Source organism: Geospiza fortis, unplaced genomic scaffold, assembly GCF_000277835.1.
Source record: "Geospiza fortis unplaced genomic scaffold, GeoFor_1.0 scaffold324, whole genome shotgun sequence".
In the NCBI taxonomy this organism is placed as follows: domain Eukaryota; kingdom Metazoa; phylum Chordata; class Aves; order Passeriformes; family Thraupidae; genus Geospiza; species Geospiza fortis.
The window spans coordinates 328236-349847 of record NW_005054559.1 but is presented as its reverse complement, the minus strand read 5'-3'; the positions used below and the strand labels follow the sequence as shown (position 1 = coordinate 349847).

Sequence of the window (21612 nt, the reverse complement as noted above, 5' to 3'; positions counted from 1 at the left end):
GGCCCGGTGAGGCGCCGGCCCGGCCAGCGAAGCTTTGAGGGTCCGCTGTCTCTGACCGCGCTTTCCGGAGCAGTGTCCTCCATTTCACACGCTGTTACAGTTGCCGGTTCATAGGGCTGCGGTCTTGATTTTTATTTTTGTTAGATAGTGTCGTTCACTCCTGCTGTGTGCTTAGATTGCCGTGAACGGCCTGGTTTGGAAAAAGATTCTCAAAGGCTCTTTTTTTTATCTGTGTGAGCTAGTCTTAGCTGTGCTGCCCTTTTCCACAGGTTGGGCTCTGTATTCCTCTGTAAAGTACATTTTGTCATTTCCTGTTCTTATTGAAGTACTTACAGTGAAGTACCACCCGTCTGTGCTTTTCTGAAGATCTGTCTGGCTCTTTGGGATACTGAGTCACGAATAGATTTTAGTTTGGTCCCTTGATTCCTGGGGCTTTGTGTGAGGTAGTTTGGGTAGAACAGGCTCTGACTGGGCCGTGCCTGCGTGGGCAGGTCTCTGTGTCCTGCTCTTGGTATAGCTCAGAGTTTGTTTGGGTGCTTGTTTTCAGCGCTGTTTAGTGACAATTCCTGTATTGGCTTCGGGTGAAATTGTTGTGAGGACTCCCTTGGCTATGATGAAACTAACATCATTATTATTATTACTATTATTGTTATTAATTAATTCTGTAGCAGCTGTGTCGTAGTTGAGACTGAGACAACACACTCCATTTTCAGAAGGCTTCAAACTGTTTTTATTATAGCCTGCATGCTTTTTATACATTCTTATAAAGCTCATAAGTTTACACTTCACTCATTGGTTACCAAAGTGCTCATTGGAATAGGCAGTTCAGGTTTCTCTTTTTTATCCTTCTTTCTTTCTTGGTTTCTCTGTCAATGACCTTGGTAGGAAATTCTTTCAGGGGTAAACATGGATCCTCTTCTCAAACTCCTCACTGGCTCACAGAGGTTGCTGTAAAACCTCTTCCACACAGCTGTTCTGTTTTTTTTAGCTTGCTTTCAAAGATACATCTGAAGAGATCGTGTTGCTGTGTTATTTTCTGTTTTTCATCTCTTTTTCTGACCAGTATTTTCCAGTACACGTGCAGGAGGGGTTTGTTTTGTGAGTTGCTCAGGTTCAAAGTTTGAACTGCATCACCTTCCCTTGCTGTATTTCAGTCCTCTGAAGGAGGCTCTGAAAGGTTCAATCTTAAAATATTTAGTGCAAGTAGAGCTGCAGGAATGTCTGAGCTGGTCAGAGCCCTGCTTGCATCAAAGCTGGAAGCAGATTACCGTGTAAGCACTGTGCTGCCCTTAATCTCAGGTATTCGGAGAGCCAGGGTGTGTTTGTTCAAGGTGTGGTGTTCTATTACAGTGTTTCCCTGAGGTACAGCCAAGGGTTGTCTCTGTTGGAATTATTGTTTCAAGGGAGTTAAACTTGTGTCTTTGTTGTATTTTGATCTTTTTATTCAATGTGGTTGATGTTTATATAAGGTGAGCTCTTGTTCTGCTCTGAGTTTAGGGCAACAATCTGTGGTTCCAGACCATGTAAGTACAGAGCCCAGCTTCTTCCTGGCAAAACGAGTTGGTTCTGGCACTGCACTCACAGAATTTGGGATGTGGTGCTGGAGGAGCCTGCCTGGAGCAGAACGTGTCCCTGTGGCTGTGTGTCCCTGTGTCCGTGTGTCCCTGTGCTCCAGTGGGGCAGGGGCTGTGTGTCCCTGTGTCCGTGTGTCCCTGTGCTCCAGTGGGGCAGGGGCTGTGTGTCCCTGTGTCCGTGTGTCCCTGTGCTCCAGTGGGGCTGTGGCTGTGTGTCCCTGTGTCCGTGTGTCCCTGTGCTCCAGTGGGGCTGGGGCTGTGTGTCCCTGTGTCCGTGTGTCCCTGTGCTCCAGTGGGGCAGGGTCTGTGTGTCCCTGTGTCCGTGTGTCCCTGTGCTCCAGTGGGGCTGTGTCTGTGTGTCCCTGTGTCCGTGTGTCCCTGTGCTCCAGTAGGGCTGTGGCTGTGTGTCCCTGTGTCCGTGTGTCCCTGTGCTCCAGTGGGGCTGTGTCCGTGTGTCCCTGTGCTCCAGTGGGGCTGTGGCACTCCCCAGGCAGCCACTCTTGCCTGAGGCTGCTGTTGTTCTGTCAGGTCTGGCCTAGCAGCACATGTGTCAGTTGTTTCAGAGAGTTTCTGTTGGGGAAAATACAGCTTTTGTAGGAACCTGGTACAAAAATGAGCTGCTGTTCCTATTCCCATATCTTTGCCTGAGAACCCCTTAATTTAAAAATTATAATAATTCAGAAGGAGGGGGTTACATTTTCCATTTCAGGAGTCTGCCTTCCTTAGCAGGCACCTGTCTGTTCAAACCAAGACAGAAAAATACAGCTTCTGTAGGAACCTGGTACAAAAATGAACTCTTGTTCCTATTCCCATATCTTTGCCTGAGAGCCCCTTAATTTAAAAATTATAATAATTCAGAAGGAGGGGGTTACATTTTCCATTTCAAGGGAGGCTCCTGCCTTCCTTAGCAGACACCTGTCTGTTCAAAGCAAGGCAGAAAAATGCAGCTTTTGTAGGAACCTGGTACAGAAATGTACAGGAGCCTCAAAGGCTCAGCATATGGAAACAACTGCTTCCATTTCATGGTTCATTTGGTGCTGCTCGTTCTGCCTTGCTAATGTAAAATGCGAAATAAGTACTCAGCTTTATTCTCTGAATTTTGATAGGCTGAGAAAAGGCTGATCACCTTTGTGAGCTCTCTCCCAGGTGCTTTCTAAACAGAGTTTAGGGATTGTTTGCCTTTGTCTTCATATTTACCATGACAGAGTTTGTTAACCCTGAGCTTGTCCTCTTAGAATGGGGAGGTTTTTATTATTTATTTTGGAGTAAACATTAACCTGGCAAGGTGCAAGAGGAAAAAGATGTGTTTATTGTTTTCATTAGAGAAAGTCAGTAAAGCTTGGAGGGAAGGCACTGGGAAGAATTCAGCTCCAGAGGAATGGATTTGGTAAAACAGAGTTTGCTTCCACTGAGAGACTGAAGGGAGGGATAGAAGGGTTTTAATGTTATTCCTAATTAATAATCATTATTAACTGAGGTCCTGCCTCACTATGATTTTGTGGTCTTTCTTTTTATTACAGGTTAAAGTTTCATTTGACCTGTACAACATTCAGATCAAGTACATTGATGAGGATAATGATGAGGTAAAATCCCTGCCACCCCACCCTCCCAATAAGTCAGCTGAAAAATGGCTGCTGGCAGAAATGACTTTCTGCCTCCTGATGATTGGTAGTGGGTCCTTCAGGAGAGTCCCTTATGCAGATTGGGGTAGGGGAATGTTTGCCCTTTTAATAAGAAAATAGCTGATAGTTTTGTGGTTTTACTCTTAATGCAGCATACATATTTTAAAATACTTTTTTTAAAAGCTACTGCCTTTCTTTTTCCCACCCTGTTGAAACACCCAGTGGTTCTCTGCTCTGAGGGAGGAATGCTTCCATTGAGGACCTTTTTTATTTTTAATTTTTTTTATTTTTCAAATTTTTATAAGATAGTTGTGGTGGTGTTCGCAGGGTTCCCAGGACGAGGAAGAGATGAGAATCTTGCCTGCATGTTTCAGAAGGCTGATTTATTATTTTATGATATAATATTAAAAGAAAATGATATATTAAAACTATACTAAAAGAATAGAAGAAAGGCTTTCATCAGAAGGCTGGCAAAGGAAAGGAATGATAATAAAATCTTGTGACTGCTCACAGCCTCAACACAGCTGGCTGTCATTGGTCATCAAGTAAAAACAATTTCACATGCTGGGTAAACAATTCTCCAGATCACATTCCAAAGCAGCAAAACATGGAGAAGCTGAAGCTTCCCAGCTTCTCAAGAGAAAAGATCCTAATGAAAGGATTTTTCATAAAATATGTCTGTGACAGGTAGTTGTAACTATTTTTGTTTGCAGCTGTGGTTAAGCCCTGTCTCTTCACTCTAGACTCCTTCCCCTGGAAAATGTAGGTCCCCTGTCATTAGCACAGGTTTGCCTCAGTGATCTGGTGTACTCAAATCCTCTGCTTGCTTTATGCAATTGCTGTAATCTCCAAGCAGATTACTGACTCAGAAAACAAATTGGTTACTTCTAGTTGTCCTTGTTGAGTAACTTCCTGCTTGGCACAGTCTCACCCTCTCATATTATTTTTGTTTATCTAGAGATTCAGAGGGGAACGTAACTCTCACACAGAATGACCTTTTGCAAACACAGTGTTCCACTGCTTGGATTATAGCTCTGCTAAAAGAGATGGGGGTTCTTGTCCTTACTATTTTTCCCTAAGGGCAAATGTCAGGAAGCTTCCAACAACCTTTCAGAGAATGATTCTCCCCTTATTTTCCAGCCTGTATGATATTTAAATATTTAAATGCATCTATGAAAGCTCTTTCTGAAATACTGAGCAGACATTATTCAGAATCCTGTGATGCTGTGGGGATTAAATAGCTTCCTGTGCTAGTGACTTCTATGTGCAGCATTGATAATTAATTTTCTGTAGAAGAATGGGCTTATGAAACACTTAATTGGTCTTTTGAAACACTTAACTGGGCATTGAAAGCAAGTGGGGCCAAGCTCTGGAGTTGTGCAGTGAGCCCAGGGGTACAGGCAGTGACTATTGAGGGGAGCAGCTTGTTCTGGCTGCCAGCAGAGCCAGAGCTGCCTCCTGTGCCAATCCAGTAACAAACATGGGCTGCTCCAGAGCACCACAGCTTTGGGTAATGATTAAACAATAACAAACAGCTGAAGGACTGCTGCTTTAGAAACTGGGAATAAAAGTATGTTTATTAGCAAGTGTGTTAATTTTAAGAGAACTGCAAAAATGTGTCTGTGCCTCTTACTCACTGTTACTTCTCTTTGCAGGTCTCTGTGAACAGCAAAGGTGAGCTGCTGCTTTACTGAGGTGAAATCAAGATAAGAGACCCCAACTGTTGCTTGTGTTTTTTTGAAGATGCACTTAAGAATGATTGCTTTTGGGTTTTTTTAATTTTATATATGATTTGGCAGCAAATTCTTCCCAAAGGAAAGAATTCTTGATCCACAGGAACAAATTGAAAATTACTACATTAGTGGAATGTTGTGGCTCTTCACTGTGAAATTGTGTGCTTGTCGCTGTATATACTATTTCTTGCACTAATTTAATTAGGCTTTTAATTTAAGAGAATTTACAGAAGGTAGGGGAGGCCCCTTGTCATGTAACGGTTTCTAAATATTGTGTGATAAACTTACATCTGTTGTGTGAGATAGGGGCCATTCACACTTCTTTCTATTTTTCTTTAGAGGAATATGAAGAAGCTCTGAAGGTAAATGTGCTCTTTGACTTTTTTCGATATATTCATCCTTCTCTAATTAAAACTGGTGTAGCTGAGAAAAAAAAAAAGGCATTATCTGGCCCAGGAAATCAGAATAGCTGTTTACTAGCTTTGAACAGTAGCTTGAATATCTTGCCACATTTTGTTTCTATCCTGATTGGTCTTTGTTTTTATAAGTTAGTTGAATAGGCAGTTAGGATTCAGGACCCTGAGCCAGCAGTGGGTTGGTTAAGGGATTGACTTTCTCAAACCCTTCAACAGTAATCCCAGATTTGGAAATATTGGGCTTTAGTGAAACCCTTCAAAAATCTTACCACATAGATTCTGCTGCAGAGTATATCATTAAAACTTCTTCGAGTCAATGCTTAGCTACTTTATAAGCAGTGGGACAAAATAAGAATTGCATTTGTTTACATTTCTGTTTTACGTTATTAAGTCTTTCACAACGTTTTACTCATGGTTTGAATTTCAAATCTGATAATTTCAAAATAAATTTCTGGACAGAATGTATTGATTACTAGCTCCTAGGAACACTTTATTGTAGGCTGAAAAATTCCAGCAGAATATTTGCATGATTATCCTTTGGCTTTTAATAAACTTCTATAATAAATATATTAATAACCTTTCAGAAGTAGAATATCAGCTGACTCTACCTTGGCATCTTCTCTCAGTTTTTCTTTTTGTGTCTGTTAGTCTTTCCCCACCCTTTGCCAAACTCTCCAATGTAGTGTAATACTGTATTTTTATAGACTCTGTATGCTGATTTTAAGTGGAAAACATGGTGTATGTATGTTCTGTTTATTTAGATTGCAGTAAAACAAGGAAATCAGCTTCAGATGAATGTCTATGAAAAGAACTCTTCTCGTGCTTTGCAACTACATGAAAAAAATGTGGCAGAAAAGCTGGTGCTTCTTAAAGATGAGAAGAAACCACTTTTGCATCATTCCATGCTAGCTCAGGGATTAGAGGAAGAATTAAAAAATGACAAGGAGCTGACCATTCAGGTAAGAAGCTGAGCTGCATTCAAACAAAGAATTAATAAATATAATTAACTTTGTAGACTTATTGTCCTCTTTAGCCATATATAAAAACTGAGTTCAGAAGTTGGTCTCTGTTTTCAGTTTCCTGCACCTGTGGAAGCTCACCAAATAGTTTGAATGTCTTCAAGAGGATAATTTGATGCTGTCTTTAGAGATGCCAGTGCTTTCATGTTGACCATTCTTAAGTATTCTGATAAGCAGAGCAGTTCATCTCCTGAAGCCCTCATTGCCATCTGGTAACTTCTGCCTGACTTGATTTCTTTGGTGTGTAATTACACTCAAATGCTAACGAGGCAGAAATGTTTCAGGAAAATGTTAGTGGCTACTTAAATATTTTTCTATAAAGACACTTAAAAGCTATTTCAGCAGTTAACTTGCTGTGTTGATTTTTTTTTAAATTTGCATACTTTTTGTTTGTTTTGTTTTGTTTTTTTTTTTTTTCTGCAGCAAAAGTTAAATCAGACCAGAGCAGAAAACACAAATGAAAATCCTCCAGAATGGTTTACTAGCTACTTGGAAACAGTAAGTGTTTGTCTTGCAAGTTGTCTTGCAAGTTTTGATATACTTAAATATTTAAGTTTTATTGTTGGAAGAGATCTTTACGATGCCTGACTCTAGACATCTGAGCACTTTTACCATCAGCACTTGTGACCAGGATCTTAATGAGAAATAAATGTTTAACTGTCTGCAAAGGATACCTTAAAAAACCCCAAAACCATAAACTTGATCCATACCACTTGTGAAAAGTGGAATGTTTATGCATTTGATTTAGTTTGAGTGTAGTTTTAAGTTGCTCCCATAACAAACAGAATCCTTGTGGCACATGGGAATTCCAGACCACTCATTGTGGGACAGCATGGAGAGTGTTGCTGTTGTAGGCTCTTGATTGCCCAGTTTTGGAGATGAGTTTTCTTCCCTTCATGCAAGCTTATGGAAGAAAAACAATATTGTAAGCACAAATATGTGATTTTTAACTTGCCTTCTTAAAAGCTCTGAATTGGTATTTTCTAAAATAAAAGTCCTCTCTGAGCAATGTGGTATTTGTTTATATATTATCATACTATATATGTTATATAATATATATATGAGATAATATAATAACATGATATTATATTGTGTGAAATATAAAATATTATAATATGATAACGATATTATTGTATTATATATGTTGTATATATTATATATTATCATAATTTTATGAAGAGTGTGCTGGGAGTAGGGGAAATGATTCTGAAGTAGTCTGTGCTACTGACAGATTGGGAGACTTGTGGCAGTGAAACTCAGCATTTCAAACTTAATAGGTGGGTCTCATTCATGACTTTAATTTCTTTCCAGTTCAGGGAGCAAGTAGTTAAGGAGACTGTTGAGAGGCTGGAGCAGAAGCTGTATGAGAAGCTTGTTCATTGCAGTCAGCCTGCAGATTTTTGTGAGAGCTCATTCCCAGCAGCACCTGCACCTTCAGAGAGCAGCTTGGGGAGCAGCAGCAGCAGCAGCCAGTGTGACTGGCTCATGTCCTGCTGCAGCTGCCAGGCTCGCATCGTCGGGGTCCGCTACCAGTGCAGGTACAGGGGCCGGGAGGGTGGGACCAGCCTGGGACTGAGAGAGAGAAACTCTCTTGGGCTTAGATACTGCTGGGTTCCCAGTCTGCAGCCTGCTGGACGTTTCAGTGAGCTGGGAGTGTGGGGAACCTGCCAGGCGCAGCCTGTGAGTGAGAGAGAAACTCTTTTGGGGTTAGATACTGCTGGGTTCCCCATCTGCAGCCTGCTGGACATTTCAGTGCTGGGAGTATGGAGAACCTGGCAGGCACAGCCTGTGAGTGAGAGAGAAACTCTTTTGGGGTTAAATACTTCTAGGTTTGTAATCTGCAGCCTACTGGACACTTCAGTGCTGGGAGGGTGGGGAACCTGGCAGGCACAACCTGTGGAGTGGGAGAGAAACTCTTGGGGTTAGATAGTGCTAGGTTCCCAATCTGCAGCCTGCTGGACATTTCAGTGAGCTGGAAGTATGGGGAACCTGCCAGGCACAGCCTGTGAGTGAGAGGGAAACTGTCTTGGGGTTAGATACTTCTCAGTTCCTAATTTGCAGCCTGCTGGACATTTCAGAATGTCTTCTATGTCTCACCAACATCTGATGTTCTCTCCTGTGGTCACTAGATTTCATCTGCATAAAAGCAAGATGAATACTATTTTGAGAAAAGGTGATTGTTAAAGTGAGAGAACTTTATAACACTGTGTTCTCAATGAACACAGTTCAGAGAACATTATAGCTGTGTTCTCAATGACTCTTTACCTCATCTGCAGTAATAAGATGCAATAATTGTAATGGAAAAGGTTTTGTTTGGTTAACTAAACAAAAAAACAGAGCTTAGAACCACTAGTCTATAATAGATGTTTTTTTGGTTCTGAGTCAGTGAGGCTAAGGCAGATCATACTTCTTCTTAATGACTGCACTCTTGTCTGTCTAATAATATGAAGTAGGTTTTGATGAATGTCTGAAGTAAGGTGTTAAAAATGAGAGTTTTATTTGAATGAGGCAACTGCTGTAAAGATCAACATTTTGGGACTAGGCAGAAGCAGTGGATGAAATGCCAACAGGAGTTTTTCTCTGGATTTTTTTTCCCTTGCTGGCAGGAGGTGACAGTCTGGTTTTTATCAGCTCTGTTCCTGGAGGAGCAATCTGCTTTGCATCCCTGAATGCTTGTTGACTTAGCCTCTGTATTTTCACAAGTATGATGCTGTTTCTGGCATTGGGTTTTGATAAAATGTTCTGCCCTCGTAGCAAAAATTTTAATCACTTGTGCTAAAGGAAGCATCAGGTTTTTCAATATGTGTTCAAAGAAGTGGGAACTGTGTTGCAGTTTTGCCAAGAAGAGAGATAATCATGTAGATATTCCACATGGCTCCAAATACTGATCTATAAGTCAGACATCCAGCTGCTGTCACTTGGGAACTGCTTACAGTGAAAGTTTCTCTGCAGAAATTCTTTGCCTCTTGATAACTTTGTCTTTTTTGCTTTGCAGCCTTTGTCCAGCCTACAATATCTGTGAGGAGTGTGAGGCAGGAACATATGCACATGATCCAAACCACGTCTTGTTAAAGCTGCGCAGACCCATCCCCTGTGTGGCTGACAATTACAGCCTGGCAGAGCTCTCCCCACGCCTGCCTGCCACTCTGGAGCAAGTCAGGTAAATGCTGGCACCTGGCAGTGCCTGGCAAGGTTGTTCTGATGGCAAGGAAACACCTGTGTTGGAGTTGAGGTTCAGCTTTTATTTTGGAGATAACAAGAAATGGAAATTGTACTCAAATTTTGTTGTAGCTAAAAATAGCTACATACTTATAAAGGGCATAAGTCATAAATCTTAGTGTTTTTAACAACAAAGTAGAAAATACAGACTTTTTGGGTTGTAAACTTTGAGAGCTTGCTTTTAGTTTGAGCATCCTGTGCCTGCCTTTTTTTGTTCTTTCAGAAACAATTCAAAATAGTTCCACAAGCAGCTGTGAGGATGTTCTTTTAAAATCATTTGGTATCCAGTCTAGAAGCATGGGATATTTCTTGAAGGGTTCCCTTGAGACTAAGACTGTGTTGGGTAAAGATAAATTCTAATCAGTTTAATGTAATAAGGTGTGTTAATTGCTTTGCAGGCTCCAGAAACAGATGGACAAAAGATTTCTGAAGGCAGAGAAGCAAAGATTGCGAGCAGAGAAGAAACAGCGAAAAGCAGAGGTCCGAGAGCTCAAAAAGCAGCTAAAATTGCACAGGAAAATTCATCTGTGGAACTCTATCCATGTGTTGGAAACAAATGGCTCACCTGCTCTGAAATCTGAGAGTGTCCAGCCTAATACCTTCCTGTAAGGCTTGTTGTTAACTGAGCATCTGGTAGTTGTGCTGTCTGACCTTTTGTTATGAGACCAAGTTAAAGTAACTGGAGGAAGGTTATGGAATTGCTCATTTGAAGGGTGATTTGTCATTTGACTGGGTGAGAATTTTGTCCAAATGCCATTTGTAGAGTCCAAATGCAAGGTAGAATGTTTTTAATTGAGAAGGGAGAGTAGGAGAGAGGAAAAAAAAAGTGGCTGATGGTTATTACTAGAAACTTACTGATTTATGTAGATGTAGGAGGAAGGGGAGTGCCTAGGATTATACATACACATGCATGCTTGTACAGAGTAACATTTACTGCCAGTTTTTAAAAAGTCTGTATCTTCCTGCTTTATTAAGTGTGTCTGCATAAACTCAAGTACATTCTGTATATTTATAGTCACTGCTATTTTTTTTAATGTGCTCTTAAGCTGAGGTTCATTAGACAGCAGAGCATTTGCAGGCAGCTGCTCTGCATTTCCCACTCCCTTTGAGTTTATGACTGTGCAGTGTAAAACTTGTACAGTTTGTTTCTTTAATTCATCCCTTCCATTTAGGGCATTTAAAAGCCAAATTAACATCAATCAGCAGCTGAACTTCAGTTTTGGTGTATTTTTTTTTTTTGTTTCCTCTCTCCAATCCCAGGAGTCCTAACCAACCCTTCCAAGCAGTTGTCCCAACACTTAGTGCAGTATTTGTGGATGAGAATTTGCCTGATGGTACTCACTTGAAGCCAGGAACAAAATTTATCAAACACTGGCGAATGAAAAATACTGGCAATGTGGAATGGAGCTCAGACACCAAGGTATCTTGCCTTTGCTCTTCCTTCTACACACTCAAATCATTCTGGGAGATAACATTTGTAGGTGAATTCTCTGTTAGGACCTGTTTAAGATTTCCTTTTGCCTCTTGAATTACAGCTGGGAATTCTGAGGCAATAAGCTGTGCAGGTGTTCTTTACAAAAGTGTAGGCTATGGGAAGGAAAGGATTCAGAGCACCATCACTGAGTGTGTTTCTCATTAGTAGTATATCCCCCATGTTATAATGATGCTGTTTGACCCTGTTTACAACTGTCTGTTGCTTTTCTGACCTCCAAAACCCTTTGTTCTGTGAGTGGCTGCCTTTGTGTTGAAAAGATGGGGGTATCTTTGTATTGATAGTGATAAATGTTGGGATGTGTACTAGCAGCTTGTCTTCTCCATGCCTGGTACCTACAAGGCCTTTCAGCAGAGGAACTCTGTCTCCTACTGCCCACACTTTGCAGAGAAGCTTGAGAAGTTAAACTTTTGGCTTTTTCTGTTGTATATTTCAGTTGAAACTTATGTGGGGTAATCTGACCTTGGCATCTGCTGAGAAAAAAGATGTGATAGTGCCATCCCTTCCATCTGGACAAGTAGGAACTGTTTCAGTTGAGTTTGTAGCTCCCAACATAGAAGGAACTTACACTTCTCACTGGAGACTGTCACACAGAGGGGAACAGTTTGGCCCAAGGATCTGGTGCAGTATTGTTGTGGATCCCTCTTCAGCTGCTGACTATGTAGAAAGTGATTGGAAGGATTCTGATTCCTGTCAGAAGAGTAAAGCTTCCAGAACCAAACAGGCAAGTCACTCACCTGCTATTTGGGGCAGCTCAGAATTGCCTAGGAGAAGGAGCATTGTGTATTATTTGGCATAATATTACTAACTGACTATCCAAGGGGATTATTTTAGCTGTTTGCTTTTAAATTTTATTTTTTATAGGAAAGAAATACAACATATATTGCATTTATAAGTTCTAAAGTAGTTGTTCTTTTTGATAGGCAAGACGTCAGCTATCAGTCTGTTGCAGCTATTTGTCTGCTTCTTTGACTGAACTGAAATACTGCAGCATTTCTTTTTGTTAGGTCTTGTTCTTTTGGCTCTGTAATGAGTTGATTTAAATTTCTTTCAAATTACTTGTGTGTTTACACAAAACTCAGGCTTTAGATTTCATGTGATGTTTTATTTACTGTGGCTAAGGGACCTTTTTTTTTTTTTTTTGCAGGATACAGAAACAGGTGCTCAACTGATAGGTGAAATTGCAGATCAGGCTGAAATATCTCTGCCAACTGTTCCTTTAAAGATCAAAAATCTGCCAAGTGAGAGAGAATTTTATATCCCATCTGTCGATCTCCTCACTGCACAGGTAAAGTGCTAAAATTCAGGTAGATATAAAGCAAACCACCTTGGGTTTGATATCTAGGTAGGTAGACATCTGCAAGAATAAAACTTCTGAGCTCTAAAAATGACCTCTCTATTTTCAGAAAGAGCATTTTCTAGAGCAGAGCTGTTTTCTCAAACTGATATTAGGCACTGTGGAAGGTATGTGTAGGAGAGATTAAGATCCTTAAAAGAGAATCAGCATTGAGTCTTTCTCTGACCTTAACAAGGGAGTTCTGAGCTTTGTCCCTTGCTGCTTTAATTTTTGCACTATATTCAATGATGTAAATATCTGTTGTAGGAAAACTGCCCCTTGAGGTTGTGTTGAGGAACAAAGTGTTATTTGTGCATCAGTGGGATCTGTGCTGCCAAGTACAGACATGATTCAGTTTCAGGGTTTGCTCATGGAAACTGTGTGTGTTTTTCCTGTAGGATTTGCTGTCCTTTGAGCTGTTGGACATTAATATTGTGCAGGAATTGGAGCGGGTGCCACACAATACTCCTGTTGGTAAGGCTCCTGTGTTCTGGGTGCTCTCTTGAGCACAGACAGCTATTCTTTGTGTATGGCTTGGCTCCTTTTCACCTTCATGTCCCCAAGAACATAACATTCCAGATGTTGAGGAGTGCTGCCATTTTCTTCACACAGCCAGTGGCAGAGTAATGCAAAGCTAGTTGTTTATTCCACCAGATTATCTTTCAAAATAACTTAAGTTTCTTCAGTCTTGAAAGAATGTCCCTTAAAAAGAATAAGTTTAAAAAAATGTTACCTCATGGAGGCTCCTTCTCCTTTAGTGCCAATTTTCTTTGCTCCCTGTGTTTTCCAGACATGACTCCATGCATGTCCCCTTTGCCACGTGACAGCCCCTTGCTGGAGAAACCTGGCTTAGGTCAGATAGAGGAGGAGAACGAGGGGAGTGGATTTAAACTAGTGCCTGGTAAGCAGCAGTCCTGAGGAGCTTGGGGGTGAAGGGAGGATATTGTCACTTCTCTGTAGTCAGCAAACTTGATGTCTAAAAGGAATTCTAATTGCTGTCTTCCTCTTCTTTGAAAAAAAATAAAATTACAGGTTGTTTGGCTCATCAGCCTGGAGTCTGACACTACATTAGTGATTATAGAGGTTGGAGCATAATACATACATAGATTGGAAATAGAACTCATAGAATCACAAAATGGTTTGGGTTGGAAGGGACCATAAAGATTATTCAGTTCCACCCCCCTGCCATGAGCAGGGACAGCTTCCCCCATCCCAGGCTGGTCCAAGCCTCACCCAGCCTGGTCTTGGACACTTGCAGGGATTTAGGGACAGCCACAGCTTCTCTGGGCAACCTGTGCCAGGGCCTCACCACCCTCAAAAGGAAAAATTTCTACCTAATATCTAATCTAAATATACCCTCTTCCATGTTAAAGTCATTCCCTGCTGTCCTATTACTGCATGCCCTTGTATAAAATCCTTTCAAATGCTTCTTTTGATTTGTCTGACCACTAGAATTGTTGGGAGAATTAACAATCTACCCTTTATAGACTAGGTTATACTCCAAACACTCCAGGTGTGCTCCCCATACTTCTCAGTCACTTTTGTGTTCAACTTAAACTGAATTCAAAAATCCTTCAATTTTTAGAAATAACTAACACAGAGAATCAATATTAGCTGTGGCTAGTCTAAAAAATTCTTCTTATAGTTACATTTCTTTGTTGTGGTGGTAAAATCTGTTATGTTTCCCTTTCCAAGGAATGGCAGAGGGCTGCCTTTCTGTGGACTCTTCTGTGGTGAAGGTGAAAGCTGAACATGCATTGAACCAGGAGGAAGGGGAAGAAGATATGAGTGGGACTCAGTTTGTCTGTGAAACTGTAATTAGATCTCTGACCCTGGATGCTGCACCTGACCACAAACCCCCACAAAAAAACCCCAAAATCCTCCAGAGTAAGTACTGTCATTAGCTGCCTTCTCTGGTTTGACTTGTTTGCAGTCAGACATGAGACACAAACTGCTCAGCTCAGGTGGTTGATACCATTTAATTGTTTTTCCTGATTGCTTTTATTAGACTCTTTACACACACTGCAAGACACCTTCAGCTGCAATACAATTACTGAAGAATCTCCTGTGATAAATAGTAATTCCACTTCCAAAAAGGAAGCAAAGATTCATCAGTCAGAACCGGTGACAGAAAATTCATGTGGTAAGTAAAGTGGGCTTGAATGTAAGATAAAGCTGTAAAAAAATCTTGTGTGAGAAGATCTGACACTTCTCCAGGAAACTGGTCTTCATTAGCTGAGGAGAACTGTTAGATTGTCCCAGTTGTGAGAATCATTACATCAGAAAATCAATGTCAGTGCTTTAATAAGCAGCTAGTTTAACAGCTGTTTGTTAAAGAAGTGAAATTGAGACCAAAAGGTTCCAGTTGGGTATTCAGATAGGAGCTCATATGTTATACATGACTGGTGCCTCCGTGTTTTGTGCACATAGCTTGCAATGTTGCTGACCCGTTTCTCATGTGTGGAATTTAGGAGCTGAAAGCTACAGTTCTCTATATAGCTCTTACTCCAGTTTTTACTATAGCATTAATACCAGCAGTGTATTTACAAAGGCTTAACATTAAAATCTGTTACTCTTTCACACTACACCCTGCCCACAACAGGGAAAATTACACCATTAATGGCAGCAGCTGAGGTTTACAGTTATTTCTAAATACTTGTTTTCTCACAGCTGGGACAATTCTGTCTCTGCTGATGTCCATACAAATGGACAATGGTTAATACCTCACTTTTTTTCCTCCTAGGGGACCTTCCACTGCCTGATGAGAGCACAAGCCCCCATAGTGCTGCTGGCAATGGTGATGAAGAGGAAGATGATAAAGATGATGTTCAGAGTCAGTGCTCCTCTGCTTCCTCAGAGGACTACATCATTATTCTCCCTGAGTGCTTCGACACCAGTCGGCCTTTGGGTGACTCTATGTATAGTTCAGCTCTTTCTCAGCCTGGTTTAGAAAAAACAGGAGAACCTGAAACAGTAGGAGAGAACCCAGAAGGGGGAAGCCAACCACAGATCCAGAGGGTCAGTGATACACTGACAACTGCCCAAACTCTGGCTGCAGTACCCCTAACCCCAGCAACTGTGGACAGCCTACCCCAGGCACAAAGGTAAGATTTGGGGGCAAGAGCAAAATTATGATGGTGTTGCTCTAGAGTCTGCAAGGTTTAGTACTTTCCAAGCAGGAATTGTAACAAAATTTTTATCATATACTGAGGTAAATGTTCTTAAATCCTGCAACTTCATAGAGCCTGTTTTAGGCTCTCTGTTTTAGGCTCTATGTTTTTAACTCACTGATTTAAATGAGTACAAGAGAGGGAGAGAAAGGGAGCATGTGAAGTTTTTTCTTTTTTTCTGTTGATTGTGCCTTGTTTATGTGTGTACATGTAGAATAAAAGTGATAGTGATGTTTTTGCCTTATGTTCTCAGGAATCTTTCATCTCTTCAGAGTTCTACCTTCCAAGAAGCAAACACAGCAGCTTCAGAGCATATCTCTTCTCCTCCTGATCAAATACAAAGAGAAGGTATTGACATATTTAATGAAGGGTGCAGACTATTGCTATCATCTGTTCCTTATGCCTAGTATTGAATTTGATGTCGCCTTTCTCTTGAGGAGAGCAGAAATCTACCAAGTAAAGATTTTAATTTTTGTCTGGGTGTTGAACTTTTGCTATATGGATGTTGCAAATAAAGAAATAATTGGCTTTGTGGATTGGTTAAGAGCATCTATTATGGGAAATGGTAAGGGGATACTCTGAAGTACTTACAAGCATCTGGAAAATTACCCTGCTCTGGAATTGATGAGCTGTGTATTTAAGCTGCTGTTGCAGTCACTGAGACAGCAGTTCCTCTTTGTTAAACACCACTGATGAATCAGTCATATGGTTCTGAAAATCTTCTGACTGCTTTCACTGCAGTGAGAATCCTGGATTCTCTGCATAACTAAACTTAGAGTATTCATGTTGTACTGAGACACATTTTGTATGTTTATGTATCTGTTGCATTTCTCCAGCTTAATTGTCATTGACTGGAAATATTGACATTTTATCTTCCTCTTCCAGAACCCAGTGGTGAAGATAATCATGAGCCAGGATCTTCTGCATTTCTCACTAAGTTCTCAGAATACCCAAGGTAATGAAGGTGAAGCTCTGACTTCACAAACACTATTTTAGACTGAGAGCAGCTTAATTAGACACCTAGGAAAAAGCTCTGGCCTGTAGATTTCATGTTGTCAATAATTTGGAGAGAGGCCTCCCTTCTTAAAGCAAACCTGCTGTGTTTTCATAAGATCTTGGTTTCTACTTGGGCACAAATCAAAATGATGCAGAACTGGCAAACCAAATTTAATGAGGAGCTCAAGTTGAATGCTTCTAAAATTCTGTGGGGATTTTTTTTTCTGGAAAATCTCAGGATTCTTAGGATGGGGATTTTATAAGATATAAAAGCTTAAAGACTATAAAGTAGTCTTAAAATACTGAGACTGGAGAGGTAAGTCAAAATGTTGTGTAGGAATATATATATATATTAGAATATAGAATATAACTGTGGAAATAAATGATTTTTCAGCTCATTGGTAGTTCCAAAAGAGCTCCAAAATCCCCTTTTTAGCAGAAGGGAACACACATCCAACCTTCTGCAGCAACCAACACCCCCAGCCCTCCTTCTGCTGTTTATTCAGATCCTTCCAATAACCTTTCATGACACATCCTGCTTCACAAGTCACCTGGACACATTACAATAATTTAAATGAACAGCTATACATAATTTATGGGGCACACTTATGGGTTGACAATGGCTTTGGAATTTTATCCACATCCCCCCAGAGCAGACCTTTTCAGCTCAGGAACTGGACCAACACCGGTAAATTCCTTTGTTCTGTGGTTTTCTCTCCAGCCTAAGCACCTCACATTTACATACACTGATATTTGTATTTATTGTCTGTGCCCATGCTCCTAGAATATATAAATATATATATATATATAATAGAATATAAAGTAACTTAAGTATTCATAGGAAACAAAGAGAAGTTACCCTACTCTGAATGGATGTGTCAGTGCACAGCTTTCATGTAGATCTGTTCTCTTCTAGATGAGAGGACTAAACTCTTTACAAAAGATCACTTCATGGAAAGCATACACCCACAATTTAATAAAAGTGTCAGGAAAAGCAAGAATCAACAAGAATATACAAGAATCAACTTCTTGTATAGCTCCGTTCCCAAACACTGCTGATTCCTTTGGATCACAGGCTGTTGTCTCCAGCAGTCCTTGCCTCAGCAGGCAGCAACTTGCATTTCACTGAATCAAACCCTTGGCTTTACTGACCCTAAAGCAGCACCTGGTCTCTTCACAGGTACCCTCAAGGCAGCAGCATTGCAGGAGAGCTCGTGAAAGGAGCTTTGTCAGTTGCTGCTTCTGCCTACAAAGCATTATTTGCTGGACCACCCATTATTGAACAGGTGAGTGTCTTTCTGTGTGCTGTGTGAGTTTCATAGAATGACAGATTTACAGGTGTGTGGTTTTTTAAATGTATTGATATTCTACACTGGAGTTAATGTAAGAGGAAAATGTTAGGTTTGATGGTGTCCCTTTGAGGTTTGCTGCTCTCAGGAGACTGGGAAATCCATGCCATATGGGTAAAAACATATCTCTGGTAGCCTCATGTAAGAGTAGTAGCTCACCTTTATAAGTGAGCAGTGAAGGGGATTATAAATGGCTTAAATGGGGCCAGAAGAGCCTCTGTGTCTCAACTTGATTCTAACATAATGCAGGGCCCCTAGTTCAAATGACTAAAAATAAATTAGCTTTTTAAATTTATCTTGCTGTCTTTTGTTTTCAGCAGCCTGCAGCTCCAGAAGAGCAGACTGCCACTCTGCTGTCCAGTCTGTGTGAGATGGGATTCTGTGACAGGCAGTTAAACTTGAGGCTGCTGAAGAAACACAACAATAACATGATTGAAGTGGTAACTGAATTGCTCCAGATCAGTAACAGAGACTGGTGCAGTAGGTGCTAAACCTGCCTGCTGGAGAGAGGAATAATCTTCATTGAGTAAACTCTAATTAGCAGGCTGCTCCTCAGCTGCTCTCTGTTTGGAGGTTTGGCTTAAAACTTCAGCTTTTCTTTGAGCATTTGACTTCTTTTTCTTTTTACCCTCATGGAAATGTCAAACAACTCTTGTGGCATCTCTTGAAATGGATACCAGAATTTCAGTTATTATTTAGACCTCATAGTTAAATGAGTAGTCTTTAAATCTCTAATTTCAGATCAAATCCTTTTACCAGGGAATCATGTAGGACTAAACTTTGTACCCAGGTGAGAACTACCCATTTTATTTTGTATATAATTTTTTTTTAGGCAGCTGGAAATTTTTTGTTGGCTTAATTAGCTTTGGAAAAGAAACCAGTGTAAAATGCTGCTATAAAATGTAGTTCTGCTTAATTTACAAGAGATGCCTGAAACTAGGAGTTTCTTTGTTTCTTCTGAGGATTTAGTAATTGATTTTCCAATGTCTGATAGTAAAGTGACAAATTTAAATCTTATAAATTATTCTAAGAAAAAGAAGTTGCTCATAAAAGAAAGCCATCTTGAATTTAGACTTTTTAAAAGTCTAAAAGTAGAACTGTTCAACTGATGAATACCAGTGAAGTTGTTGTTTGTTGTAGCAGAATGAAGCAGGAAAATTACCACCAGCAATTGAATCAGTAATGATAGTGCACACCAGATCTCTAACTGTAGAAGTATAACCTACATAAAATATTTTGTTAAAAATGGAGTGTAAAGGTAGGAAAGGCTTTTCTAGGAATCTTTACAGGCTCTTTGTAAAAATATAAAAAATTTGACCATTACCTTTTTTCACTACAGTGCAAACATTTTATTCTGTTAATACCACATAAAAAATGCAAGAATATGTAGGAACCCAGACCTGAACTGGAGTATTAATTTTTGTAATGTTTAGGAATGGAAAGAATGCTTGAAACAGGGATCACATAACTTTACATGAGAGTTTGAAAAATGCATTAACTTAAGCACTTTCAAATGTACAGTCTCCTCTGATGGTTTTAGCTGGTCCTGTGTTTCCATAGCCACATCTGTAGAATTCATTTTTCTCCTAAGATTTTTAGATGCCCATATTTAATTTGGAAATATAAGAATTCCTTCCTCAATCTGCTGAGAGATTTGATTCTGAAGAATGACATAAATGAGCACCAGCCACTGCTGTGCAGTGGGGTATCCAGAGAACTCCTCAGAGTTCAGTCCCTCAGCAGGTGACAGTGTTGGCTGCATTCTTACTTTCAAATAAACATTTTTTCCTGCTGCAGTAAGAGACCATTGATTCTAAAATATTTTATATTACTCCTGCTTCAAACTAGTATTCTGTTTTGTCACAGCATAGCTGAAGCAGTGTCAGTATTGTGCTGGCCAGGTTATCAGTAATTTTTTAAAAGACTTTAGTATCCATAGAGATAAAATACCATTAAAATAGTCCAAGAAAACAAATGTATCATACCACTTTCATTTTAAACCTATTTTTATAGATTGTGGAAGATATACTCTTAAATGTTTATTTTGAAATACAGTAGAAGTATTTTGCAGTGTTTCCCATCTCTCTGTACACCAGTACAACTGTGTGCTGTGGACCAGGTAAAGATCCTTCTGTGACTTTCCACCTTAACTTGGATGTGGTTTTTTTTTAGTATCTTTTGACTAATGCCAGCTCTAGGACAAGGAGGAGGAAGGACAGGGTGAAATGCAGAAGCTGATGACACTTTGAAGCATAGTGTGGTTTTATTTGCTGGGCTCTGTCAGGCCCAGCAGGACCCATGTTCACCACGTGTACCTTTGTACTTGGAATGTTCATGTGTTCTATAAACTACAAAACTGAAGCATTTGAGGAGAAACACTTCATTGAGGATTGAAGTGGCAAGTGTGAGATGCTGTTCTCTTTAGGTTTACTTTTTACTAGAGTTTAGATGCTGTATGCTCAGGCTTAAGATAGATATATTTGTGTTGGCTTTGTATATTTTGTTAATGGATGCATGATATAATTTATAATATATTCTATAGAGCAGATATGATCTCTGTATCTTATTTTGGGCGAGCTGGGGGGTTGGGATGTGTGGTGGTGTTCACAGGGGTCCCAGGACGAGGGAAGAGATGAGAATCTTGACTCCATGTTTCAGAAGGCTAAATTATTATTTTATTATATATATTATATTAAAAGTAAATGATATATTAAAACTACACTAAAAGAATAGAAGAAAGGATTTCATCAGAAGGCTAGCAAGGAAATAAAAGGAATGGAATGATAATAAAATCTTGTGACTGACCAGAGAGTCTGAGACAGCTGGACTGTGATTGACCATTAATTAAAAACAATCACATGAGACCAATCAAAGATGCACCTGTTGCATTCCACAGCAGCAGATAATTATTGTTTACATTTAATTTCTGAGGCCTCTCAGCTTCTCAGGAGAAAAATCCTAATGAAAGGATTTTTCATAAAATATGTCTGTGACAGGGGTGGTGTTGTATAGAGCCCCACACGACACAAAGCACCTGGACTCACTCAGAAGGCTGTTTCCACTCATTTATTGAAGCAACATGTTGCTTTTACAGTTTTACAAGATGTTTACATTTACTTAAGGAACACAGATGTTGCTATAGAGCGCCACACGGCTCAAGCACCAAGCCTCAGATCAGAATGCTGTATAAGGGGCCATTTATTAAAGCAACATGTTGCCTTTATAGTTTTACAGAATATTTACATTTGCTTAACAAACACTTACACTGCCCATTGGTCATAAGAAAGAAACAAAACTCTCAATAGGTGAAAAGGAGCCACGTCACTCTCTGAGCCAACTAAAGTCCATATCTTGTAACTTTTCCTTCACATTGTCATGGTGACAGTCTTGGTACCTGCCTTATCTTCAGGAAGCCTTCGCTGGCTTACAAGAACAGCACAAAAATGTCTTTTCCTACACACATACACGGCCCATTTGTCATAAAGAAGAAACAAACCTTTCCATAGGTGAAAGGAGCCACGCCCCTGTGTAAGCCAACCTAAGCCCAGATCTTTTTGCTTACACTTCTTTTTCTCTCTCTTTCTTCGCATTGTCATGGTGATAGCCTCGGTAAAGGCTCGCTACCCAGCAATCCCCGCCCGCTGTCCCGGGCCCCAGTCTCGTCCCCGGCCCCGTCCCGCTGTCCC

At 40.3% G+C, this 21612-nt stretch overlaps 1 protein-coding gene across 5 annotated transcripts in view; it reads left to right on the top strand.

Moving 5' to 3' along the window:
• Positions 1-20474, top strand: part of NBR1 (NBR1 autophagy cargo receptor) — a 28437-nt gene extending 7963 nt beyond the window's left edge. The window contains exons 1-20 of one of the 5 annotated variants that reach the window (XM_031064105.1): positions 3022-3157; positions 4852-4870; positions 5269-5291; positions 6107-6304; positions 6788-6862; positions 7676-7902; positions 9360-9524; positions 9982-10188; positions 10844-11003; positions 11512-11799; positions 12223-12363; positions 12810-12885; positions 13202-13312; positions 14107-14298; positions 14420-14554; positions 15155-15515; positions 15835-15929; positions 16467-16536; positions 17758-17863; positions 18247-20474. In XM_031064105.1, the coding sequence (XP_030919965.1) occupies positions 3065-3157; positions 4852-4870; positions 5269-5291; positions 6107-6304; positions 6788-6862; positions 7676-7902; positions 9360-9524; positions 9982-10188; positions 10844-11003; positions 11512-11799; positions 12223-12363; positions 12810-12885; positions 13202-13312; positions 14107-14298; positions 14420-14554; positions 15155-15515; positions 15835-15929; positions 16467-16536; positions 17758-17863; positions 18247-18417 (2913 nt within the window). In that variant the 5' untranslated portion in view covers positions 3022-3064 and the 3' untranslated portion in view covers positions 18418-20474. Of the gene's footprint in view, positions 1-3021; positions 3158-4851; positions 4871-5268; positions 5292-6106; positions 6305-6787; positions 6863-7675; positions 7903-9359; positions 9525-9981; positions 10189-10843; positions 11004-11511; positions 11800-12222; positions 12364-12809; positions 12886-13201; positions 13313-14106; positions 14299-14419; positions 14555-15154; positions 15516-15834; positions 15930-16466; positions 16537-17493; positions 17552-17757; positions 17864-18243 lie in introns of those variants that run through there. The other 4 variants (XM_014310645.2, XM_031064106.1, XM_031064107.1 and 1 more) reach the window with 4 other exon arrangements.
• Positions 20475-21612: the final 1138 nt, after the last annotated feature.